General features: G+C 37.3%; 1 protein-coding gene across 1 annotated transcript in view; it reads left to right on the forward strand.

Moving 5' to 3' along the window:
• The first annotated feature begins 2040 nt into the window (after positions 1–2040).
• LOC117339881 (4-hydroxyphenylpyruvate dioxygenase-like protein) overlaps positions 2041–12260 on the forward strand; it is a 30007-nt gene continuing 19787 nt past the window's right edge. The window contains exon 1 of the mRNA XM_033901593.1: positions 2041–2770. Within this exon, the coding sequence (XP_033757484.1) occupies positions 2082–2770 (689 nt within the window). The 5' untranslated portion in view covers positions 2041–2081. The remainder of the gene's footprint in view (positions 2771–12260) is intronic.

Genomic DNA, 12260 nt, shown 5'->3' on the forward strand with positions numbered 1-12260 from the left:
GCCTCTCACAAAGCCTGATAAGATCCCTAACACCAGCTATAACCTCTCACAAAGCCTGATAAGATCCCTTACACTAGTTATATAGTCTCTCACAAAGCCTGATAAGATCCCTAACACCAGCTATAACCTCTCGCAAAGCCTGATAGGATCCCTTACACTAGTTATATAGCCTCTCGCAAAGCCTGATAACATCCCTTACACTAGTTATATAGCCTCTCACAAAACCCTGATAGGATCCCTTACACTAGTTATAGCCTCTCACAAAACCCTGATAGGATCCCTACACTAGCAATATAGCCTCTCACAAACCCTGATAGGATCCCGTAGTTATAGCTCTCTCAAAATCCTGGTAGGATCACTTACACCAGCTATATCCTCTCACAAAACCCCGATAGGATCCTTACACTAGTTATAGCCTCTCACAAAGCCGGATAAGATCCCTTACACTAGTTATAGCCTCTCACAAAGCCTGATAAGATCACTTACACCAGCTATATCCTCTCACAAAACCCCGATATGATCCTTACACTAGTTATATAGCCTCTCACAAAGCCGGATAAGATCCCTTACACTAGTTATAGCCTCTCACAAAGCCGGATAAGATCCCTTACACTAGTTATAGCCTCTCACAAAGCCTGATAAGATCACTTACACCAGCTATATCCTCTCACAAAACCCCGATATGATCCTTACACTAGTTATATAGCCTCCCACAAAACCCTGATAAGATCCCTTACACTAGTTATATAGCCTCTCACAAAACCCTGATAGGATCCCTTACACTAGTTATAGCCTCTCACAAAACCCTGATAGGATCCCTACACTAGTTATATAGCCTCTCACAAAGCCTGATAACATCCCTTACACTAGTTATAGCCTCTCACAAAACCCTGATAGGATCCCTACACTAGCTATATCCTCCCCCAAAACCCTGGTAGGATCCCTTACACCAGCTATATCCTCTCACAAAACCCCGATAGGATCCTTACACTAGTTATAGCCTCTCACAAAGCCTGATAAGATCACTTACACCAGCTATATCCTCTCACAAAACCCCGATATGATCCTTACACTAGTTATATAGCCTCTCACAAAACCCTGATAGGATCCCTTACACTAGTTATAGCCTCTCACAAAGCCTGATAAGATCCCTTACACCAGCTATATCCTCCCACAAAACCCTGATAAGATCCCTTACACTAGTTATATAGCCTCTCACAAAACCCTGATAGGATCCCTTACACTAGTTATAGCCTCTCACAAAACCCTGATAGGATCCCTACACTAGTTATATACAAAATGTAGCCCCTCACAAACCCTGATAGGATCCCTTACACTAGCCATATCCTCTCACAAAACCCTGATAGGATCCCTACAGTACTAGCTATAGCCTCTCACAAAACCCTGATAGGATCCCTACACTAGCTACAACCTCTAACAAAACCCATTAATCTTTTTTTTATGTTTGGTACATTTAGCCTATAACATTTTAGCCATGTCGGATTTATCTTTACTATTTTGTACATTAATTTGGCCTATGGCACTTAACCAGAGACTGATATATATTTACTGTGTCTGATACATTTGATCTATAACATTTCACCCATTACCCATTGCCATAAGTGAGTGCGAAAATGGGAAAATGTTCCTGAATCGAATCCAAATCTCTGGCATAATAGTCCACGACTTCACTTTCCGAAAAAAAAGGCAATTCAGCTACACCAGCTGAACAAATCACACCCAAGTAACCTCTCTTTTTTTTGCACAAATACCGCACATATTGTTTATGTTATTATTTATTTATTACTTTATTCTTTTTCTTCAAAATCTTATTATTTGAGCATATCAATCAGCTTTACTGTTAAAATGAAATTTCTTGAATAAAAATATTTCGTTCGGTTCTCTTTTTGTCTCGGTTTGTAGGCCTATATATATAACTCTTGATATCCGTGTAGTTACTGTAAAATTCTAACATTACCTTGCGCCTAACATAATTCTAAAAGAGTTCTGTTTCCGGTACTAGTACTACTTCCGCACCGGTAACGAGAAGCAGACAGCAACTTGACTATTTGTTTTGTAACATGGATGCAGATTGCGTTCATCATATTGAAATTCTTGCTCGAGATGGAGAATCTGTTACTCGGGAATTCGTTACAAAATATGGTTTTATTTTGTTCGCGAAAAGGTCATGTTCATTCGCGAATCAATGGGTTCTTAAATCACGTAATGTGATTTTTATGGTGACACAATCGAAGTTGTTTCATCATGCGCAGCAAATCGAGTCAAAAATACAAGATTTGATAGACAATGATGATTTTTATTTAGTGTCAACTGAATTGAAATACAAAGGAACACATAAAACGGAGAGTGGGTCTTTCAAAAATTGTGATGAAATCGACACGGTGAACAATGTAGCTTTGAAGGTCAAAAATGTCAGATCGTGCTTGCAGCGATTGAATGCACGTGGAGCAACTATATTAAAGGAAGAAACAACTATTGTGGACGATTTAGGGGAAGTAGATATAGCAATAGTGAAATCTTGTGTTGGAAATGTGATTCATACTCTGCTTAATTGTGATAGATACAAGGGAGCATTCCTACCCCACTTCAATATCATTCCCCAAAATCATGCATGCGAGAAAGCGGATTCTGACATAGTGAATTTAACACACTTTGACCATGTGACATTTGCATGCGAAGTTGGTACATCATCAGCTGTCTTACGGTGGTATGAGGAGTGCCTTGGATTGAAAAGATTTCTGATGAACAGGTAACAATTCATTGAACAGAATTACATTTTCAGTTAAATGACTTTTTTTTTCTCCTACACTGTACATTTGTAGCTACACCTACATATAGTATACACGGATATATATGTACATTTTTGGGGTGAGGACAAAACCCGGAATGCACTCAGGCGTGAAGAGATTTTTCATAATATTTTGTATTTATTATGACATATCTCCATTATTACTGAATGGATTTTTGTTCGGACACCAGCAGTAAAAGGGTTGATTTATCCCCTTTAAAATGGTATAAGTAATATTTAACAGTATCAAAAATTAGAAGTGAAAGTGGTGGCCGGAATGAACCCATATGGAATAAAAATGTCGATATTTACAACTGTTTTCGTTATAATAAATACCCATATCTCAAATATTACTGAACAGATTTTTGTTCGGGAACCACACAAAAACGGAGAATTTAGTACTCTTTCACATGATATGAACTGTTTGAATACATGTTCGATATTACTTTCAAAAGTGGTGGCCGGAATGAATTGATGTGGTGTGAAAAATTAGCAAAATCGTCAAAGTTACATGTAAATTTCCATCTTTATTGGTCCATAACTATTTTATCACTTAACCGATTTCTGTTCGGGACACGCTCTAGACAAGATAATTTAATAGGCTTTAAGCTGATATATCTTTTATTAATATTCATTACAAATTCGGTGCAAAAGTGGTGGCCGGAATGAACCTAGTTGAAATTCACGGACGCCATTTTGAACAAAAGTTGAATGTAAAAACAACACAAGCTACATGCTAGTTCTTTAATACAAGGGAAGTAACTCGAGCAAGGAAAAATTACCTGTACCTGTTTCATCCATCCAATCTGGAAACCCACAAGAACAACTACAATTTATTGTGATACTGTTAGTACTTGCCTTTTTTAGTTGTGATGCTATTTTAACGAACTGTGGAAACGGCATGAAATAACCTTTATCTAAACACCAAATTAAGTGATCCCGCATTTGATTTTCAATGAAATTAGTTTTTTGTTTGAATGAATTACCTTTAAAACAAAATTCTACCATATTAGTTATTGCAAAAAGCCCACAATCGTAGCCATTATTTTGATCCTGTACATCTAAAATTTTGACTGGGATACTACTTTTATTATTACCGTAAATACTACAAAGCTGAAGTTCGATTGACGGAGTGTTAACTGTATGATTTTCTTTTGATGCTAAACTGTCTAGAACGGATATTTCCCCATTACTTTTTTGAAAACTTGTAACCCAGTGGTCTCTTCCATTATGGTGAATTTGAACAGAAGGTGAAACTACAGATTGAAAAGCTATTTGGTTTTTCCATTTACATTTATTTGAATCATATACTGGAGCTAAGTTTGTCAACTGAAAACCATTCAAACCAGGAAATTGTTTAGACATTATTGATTGTACTTCATTTATAATATCAGAACAAATCCATTCTTTATTGGAAATTTTAAGTTTATGGCTTTCATTTAAGTTATTTACCCATGGGTTTTGTAGCGACTTTACGTTTTTTAACAAGTTGTACATTATCTTCGCTAATATTACATGTATCAGAATCTTCTAACTGAACACGTGGTTTCCTTTTTTTCAGGACTTAAGGTTTCCTTTTTAATAGATTGATTTGTAGGAGTCTTTATTTGTTGAATAGGAGTTTTTGATGGACCTAGTTTTTTCGTAGATTTTGGCGTTTGATATGTCTACTTCTTTAGATTCACTAACTTTACTAACATTAGGTTCTTGAACTGATTCACTGACTTGGCTTGCTACTGTTTTACCGTTTTCGTTAGAAGTAGGTTCTAATAAGTTTATAAAAGACTCGTTTTTTAAATTACCTTTGACAAGGTCTACGATTTCATTGGGGTTTAAAAGTTTTTGGGGTATGACAATTTCATCTTTTGGAAATATTAGCATATACAAATTTATCTAAAAGTTTGTATTGTCCTATTCCTGCCATTCCAGTTTGAATGTTATAAAAATATCTATACTGTAGCAACTGTAAACTTAATGTTAAGATATCGACTGGTAATTCCTTACCTTTCACGTGAGTTTTCAAGACAGCGTCGATACTTTCTGACGCATTACATTGTATTTGTAATACCTGACAGCAGATTATACAAACCATTGAACTGTTGAATGTTCCACTTTGCAGTATGTAATTTGATGTCATTCTGGAGATGGTTGTTGAAGTGGTTTAGCGCTAATTGGGACCACTTACCTGTGCGAAGTTGGACTGTGTCGTCAAAGTCTTCCTCGTTTGACTGAAGAATTCTAGTAAAATCTTGTAAATAAATAGCTATCTCAGAACTATCTGCGTGATTCTTTTGTAACCAGTATCTAAAGTCTCTTTTAATATGATTCCAGCAAGACAGATTAGTACAATTTGGTAACACCTTTTTAATTGCATTAGAAAAACTCTTTTCTCTATCTGTTATAATTGGAATATTCTTTTTCAAAAGTTTTGGAACTTTTTCACAAAGATAATCAAACAATCGCTCGTGACATTTTTGAAATTTTCGTTCATGTACCAAAAATGCTAATGGGATGTTTTGTTTTCAAAAAGGATATGTTGGAAAATGACTGGTGTCACATAAAAATCACCTAGATTAAAAGTTGTGTCATACCCTAAGCACATTGTTACTGAGCTATCGTCTAAATCTAACAATTGGTTAAAAACCTCAAAAAATTCTAGTTAACAGTCATCGGCCAGCGTAAGCTAATTTAAAGATCGATTATATTCATCAAGGTGTGAACGAGCCGCCCGTTACCTGGTCATGGTGACCGGTGTACGGTGTAGGCCTATATGTTGTTTTAGTATAGACGTAGTGTGGTATCGGCTTGGACATACTCATAAAATGGCGTCCGTGAATTTCACCTAGGTTCATTCCGGCCACCACTTTTGCACCGAATTTGTAATGAATATTAGGTAGCAGTGTACAGTAAAAATGCCAAATTCTGAAAAATATGGCACATGTTTTAGATATGTAAACATTGCCAGTTAACCTTACATATAACCTCTAATAAAGTATATATATTTGAAATCTGTACAACATTTGCAATTTTAATAGAGCTCTGAAGGATAAGTAAACTGATATTTTCTGTGATTTTTAGAGCTGTGAATACCATGGTAACAGCTTAAAAAATTCTCAAAAATTGCAAAATATTATGATATTTGACCCAAAATGGCACAATTCTCTACACAATTTTTTTTCTGAAACCTATTTAAAATTAAATATCTCTATCCCAAAGACAGAATTAATCTTGTTTGGACATATGTTGTAAATTAAGTTTTTCCGCTATCTTACCTTTTCTGTGGGCTGCCATTTTGCGCTGTAGGCAAAACTAAATTTCCTGTGTAAACACACGTTCGGAAAATCCGGATATTTAAAATCCGGAACCAATTTATTGATTTTTGTTTTAATAAATGTGAAGCCTGTATGTACTACGTCATACTGAATATACCAATTATAGTGTACATTTATTTTTTCATTTTTAGCTCACCTGGACCGAAGGTCCGGTGAGCTTATGTCATGGCGCAGCGTCCGTCGTCCGTCCGTCGTCCGTCCGTCCGTCCGTCGTCCGTCAACATTTGCTTCAAATCGCTACTAGTCAAAAAGTTCTTATTGGATTTTGACCAAATTCGGCCAGAAACATCCTTGGCAGAAGGGGAACAGATTTTGCATAAATGGTGACTCTGACCCCCGAAGGGCCAAAGGGGCGGGGCCCAATAGGGGAAATAGAGGTAATTCCTTTAAATCGCTACTAGTCATAAAGTTATGAATGGATTTGAACCCAATTTGGTCAGAAACATCCTTGGGGGAAGGGGAACAGATTTTGCATAAATGGTAGCTCTGACCCTGGAGGGGCCAAAGGGACGGGGCCCAATAGGGGAAATAGAGGTAATTCCTTTAAAGCGCTACTAGGCATAAAGTTATGAATGGATTTGAACCCAATTTGGTCAGAAACATCCTTGGCAGAAGGGGAACAGATTTTGCATAAATGGTGACTCTGACCCCAGAGGGGCCAAAAGGGGCGGGGCCCAATAGGGGAAATAGAGGTAATTCCTTTAAATCGCTACTTGTCATAAAGTTATGAATGGATTTGAACCCAATTTGGTCAGAAATATCCTTGGGGGAAGGGGAACAGTTTTTGCATAAATGGTGACTCTGACCCCCGAGGGGCCAAAGGGGCGGGGCCCAATAGGGGAAATAGAGGTAATTCCTTTGAATCACTACTAGTCATAAAGTTATGAATGGATTTGAACCCAATTTGGTCAGAAACATCCTTGGGAGAAGAAGAACAGATTTTGCATAAATGGTGACTCTGACCGCAAAGGGGCCAAAGGGGCGGGGCCCAATAGGGGAAATAGAGGTAATTCCTTTAAATCGCTACTTGTCATAAAATTATGAATGGATTTGAACCCAATTTGGTCAGAAACATCCTTGGTGGAAGGGGAACAGATTGTGCATAAATGGTGACTCTGACCCCCGAGGGGCCAAAAGGGCGGGGCCCAATAGGTGAAATAGAGGTAATTCCTTTGAATCGCTACTAGTCATAAAGTTATGAATGGATTTGAACCCAATTTGGTCAGAAACATCCTTGGGGGAAGAAAAACAGATTTTGCATAAATGGTGACTCTGACCCCAAAGGGGCCAAAGGGGCGGGGCCCAATAGGGGAAATAGAGGTAATTCCTTTAAATCGCTACTAGTTATTTAGTTATGAATGGATTTGAACCCAATTTGGTCAGAAACATCCTTGGGGGAAGGGGAAGAGATATTGCATAAATGGTGACTCTGACCCCAAAGGGGCGGGGCCCAATAGGGGAAATAGGGGTAATTATTTTAAATCGCTACTAATCATAAAGTTATGAATGGATTTGAACCCAATTTGGTCAGAAACATCCTTGGGGGAAGAAGAACAGATTTTGCGTAAATGGTGACTCTGACCCCAAAGGGGCCAAAGGGGCGGGGCCCAAAAGGGGAAATAGAGGTAATTCCTTTAAATCACTACTAGTCATACAGATTTGAATGGATTTGAACCCAATTTGGTCAGAAACATCCTTGGGGGAAGGGGAACAGATTTTGCATAAATGGTGACTCTGACCCCAGAGGGGCCAAAGGGACGGGGCCCAATAGGGGAAATAGAGGTAATTCCTTTAAATCGCTACTAGTCATAAAGTTATGAATGGATTTGAACCCAATTTGGTCAGAAACATCCTTGGCAGAAGGGGAACAGATTTTGCATAAATGGTGACTCTGACCCCAGAGGGGCCAAAAGGGCGGGGCCCATTAGGGGAAATAGAGGTAATTCCTTTAAATCGCTACTAGTTGTTAAGTTATGAAGGGATTTGAACCCAATTTGGTCAGAAACATCCTTGGGAGAAGGGGAACAGATTTTTCATAAATGGTGACTCTGACCCCCGAGGGGCCAAAGGGACGGGGCCCAATAGGGGAAATAGAGGTAATTCCTTTAAATCGCTACTTGTCATAAAGTTATGAATGGATTTGAACCCAATTTGGTCAGAAACATCCTTGGGGGAAGGGAAACAGATTTTGCATAAATGGTGACTCTGACCCCCGAGGGGCCAAAGATGCGGGGCCCAATAGGGGAAATAGAGGTAATTCCTTTGAATCACTACTAGTCATAAAGTTATGAATGGATTTGAACCCAATTTGGTCAGAAACATCCTTCGGGGAAGAAGAACAGATTTTGCATAAATGGTGACTCTGACCGCAAAGGGGCCAAAGGGGCGGGGCCCAATAGGGGAAATAGAGGTAATTCCTTTAAATCGCTACTAGTCATAAAGATTTGAATGGATTTGAACCCAAGTTGGTCAGAAGCATCCTTTGGGGAAGGGGAACAGATTTTGCATAAATGGTAGCTCTGACCCCAGAGGGGCCAAAGGGGCGGGGCCCAATAGGGGAAATAGAGGTAATTCCTTTAAATCGCTACTTGTCATAAAATTATGAATGGATTTGAACCCAATTTGGTCAGAAACATCCTTGGTGGAAGGGGAACAGATTGTGCATAAATGGTGACTCTGACCCCCGAGGGGCCAAAGGGCGGGGCCCAATAGGTGAAATAGAGGTAATTCCTTTGAATCGCTACTAGTCATAAAGTTATGAATGGATTTGAACCCAATTTGGTCAGAAACATCCTTGGGGGAAGAAGAACAGATTTTGCATAAATGGTGACTCTGACCCCAAAGGGGCCAAAAGGGCGGGGCCCAATAGGGGAAATAGAGGTAATTCCTTTAAATCGCTACTAGTTATTAAGTTATGAATGGATTTGAACCCAATTTGGTCAGAAACATCCTTGGGGGAAGGGGAAGAGATATTGCATAAATGGTGACTCTGACCCGAAAGGGGCGGGGCCCAATAGGGGAAATAGGGGTAATTATTTTAAATCGCTACTTATCATAAAGTTATGAATGGATTTGAACCCAATTTAATTAGAAACATCCTTGGGGGAAGAAGAACAGATTTTGCATAAATGGTGACTCTGACCCCCGAGGGGCCAAAGGGGCGGGGCCCAATAGGTGAAATAGAGGTAATTCCTTTGAATCACTACTAGTCATAAAGTGAGGAATGCATGTTCTAAAAGCAATTCTTGAGGTCTTTCAGACCTTAGAGAGTCAGGACTTCATTAATCTTTAAAGCAGTTTGGATTCCCACACTATAACCATATATAGCATTGTTAGAGATTAACAAATAAAACAAATTGAATATGAACATTATTTTGACATTTGGCGTAATCCAACCAGGTGAGCGATGCAGGCCCCATGGGCCTCTTGTTTATGCATATCATAATACAGGAGTTATTTGCTTAACAAAAAAATTGCCCATGGCCAGGCTGTCTTACTGTGGTGTGCTACCTTATACATCACTTTTTTAAATTCTAATTTTACTAAAAACCCCATGAATGTCTAGAACATGTTCCGACGAACAAAATGACATATCCGGTTACTGTGTATCTTTAATAGTCACCGAGTATTGCTGATTTCCCTGAGAGGTGTATTTTGACAACTTTTTCTCCCAATCCAGTAATAAGGGGAGGTAATTTTAAAGATGAAAACTCCCATAATTCTGTATATCTCTTGAATAAAGTTGTGTTTTGAGTTGAATGTGGTACTTTGAGTCTCTGTGCATGTAATCAAGCAAAAAATACTATACAACTATCAAATTTAGCCTTGTAATATGACGTCATAGTTACCATGACGTCATCAGTAACTATGACGTCATCAGATGGTATATATGACGTCATAAATACTCAATGGTGTCATAATAAATAACCAAATTCCTTTCCAAACCTCAGCTTAGCAACACATGCAATATTCTAACTGATAAATCATGGCATGACATCCAAGATTTCAAAATGTCATGCCTATGACATCACAATCATCTGTTTCCACCCCGGTTATTCAGATATGTACCAATGATCATATGAAAGTGTCTGCTGCTCCCATTTTATGCGGAAAATGCTATTTTTTCTGCTTTACCTAAGTGAATGACCATAATTGACAATATTGCATCAACCATACACTCAAGCCATTGAAATTACATGCTTACCATTGTATAAATAAACTGAAAATAATGGTTTCACCAAATATTTCAAAAAATAACACTTACTGTAATAGTTTCCATGGATACGGGGTAATAAATCAGGTAAAACTAACCAGAATTCAGTCTATATGGTTTGTTAGATACCCAATAAGTTATAGTTTTTCCGCTATCTTACCTTTTCTGTGGGCTGCCATTTTGCGCTGTAGGCAAAACTAAATTTCCTGTGTAAACACACGTTCGGAAAATCCGGATATTTAAAATCCGGAACCAATTTATTGATTTTTGTTTTAATAAATGTGAAGCCTGTATGTACTACTTCATACTGAATATACCAATTATAGTGTACATTTATTTTTTCATTTTTTATGCATATCATAATACAGGAGTTATTTGCTTAACAAAAAAATTGCCCATGGCCAGGCTGTCTTACTGTGGTGTGCTACCTTAATAAAAGATATATCAGCTTAAAGCCTATTAAATTATCTTGTCTAGAGCGTGTCCCGAACAGAAATCGGTTAGGTGATAAAAGAGTTATGGATCAATAAAGATGGAAATTTACATGTAACTTTGACGATTTTGCTAATTTTTCACACCACATCAATTCATTCCGGCCACCACTTTTGAAAGTAATATCGAACATGTATTCAAACAGTTTATATCATGTGAAAGAGTACTAAATTCTCCGTTTTTGTGTGGTTCCCGAACAAAAATCTGTTCAGTAATATTTGAGATATGGGTATTTATTTTAACGAAAACAGTTGTAAATATCGACATTATTATTCCATATGGGTTCATTCCGGCCACCACTTTCACTTCTAATTTTTGATACTGTTAAATATAATTTATACCATTTGAAAGGGGATAAGTTAACCCTTTTACTGCTGGTATCCGAACAAAAATTCATTCAGTAATAACGGAATTATGACCTAATAAACACAATAAATCAACAAAAATCTCTTCACGCCTGAGTGCATTCCGGTGTCATATAAGATAAGTATCCCCCATAGGATTTGTATCCGGATACTAAAACTGGCCATAGGATTTGTATCCCCCCCATAGGAAAAGTATCCCCCCTATTCATATCAAACCTTATCTGTTTATGGGTGTTCAATACATTGAATTTATGAACTAGAAAGTATTAGTGAACTTTTTTTTTAATAATTGGAGGATTAAAGGAGTTTTTAAGGTATTGGGAGAATGGACTGCAGGGGTGTATGTTTTATATACAGACTATCTATTTATTCAGGACATATCTATACAGTTTGCAGTAGTTCCCTGTTCACTATTATATATGTGTTCATCTCTGCATACCTGGTGACTCTTATTACACCTAGGTGTATATAATGATTGTCATCAAAGACAATTAGGGAGGGGTGGTGAGCAGTCATGCATGGGGTCAGGGTGTGATGTACACACAATCAGCAGGATGGCCATGGACTTGACAGGTGTAAATGTGGATGACGTGTGTTGTGACAAGCATTAATTAAAAAAGGCTTAAACTTGAATAGCAGAATTTGTTTTGGTTTAAAGAAAATACCCCATAAAGTTTTATGCTTACTTTTTTATTTAAGCATTTATTACTATTATTACATTGTCCATATTTCTTAAGTATTAATTATTACTATATATATATATATATATAGATATACGTCATTACAAAGTATTGTGTGATATAAATGAATAGAATCACCTAATTCTTTTAATAATGGCTTTAATTAATTAAGGTATATATATACATACCATTTTTTCCCTATTCCCAGATAGACATGGATTTTAACATCAATAATTATATTACGTTTTTGGTTTAAATATGATTTTCTCCATTCACAACTTGACAAGAAAAATTGGATACATAAATTATTAACAAAACAAAAACAATCTATGTTTTTACATAATTGATAACATATATATGTTATTTTCT

Source organism: Pecten maximus, chromosome 12 (assembly GCF_902652985.1).
Source record: "Pecten maximus chromosome 12, xPecMax1.1, whole genome shotgun sequence".
Taxonomy (NCBI): Eukaryota; Metazoa; Mollusca; class Bivalvia; order Pectinida; family Pectinidae; genus Pecten; species Pecten maximus.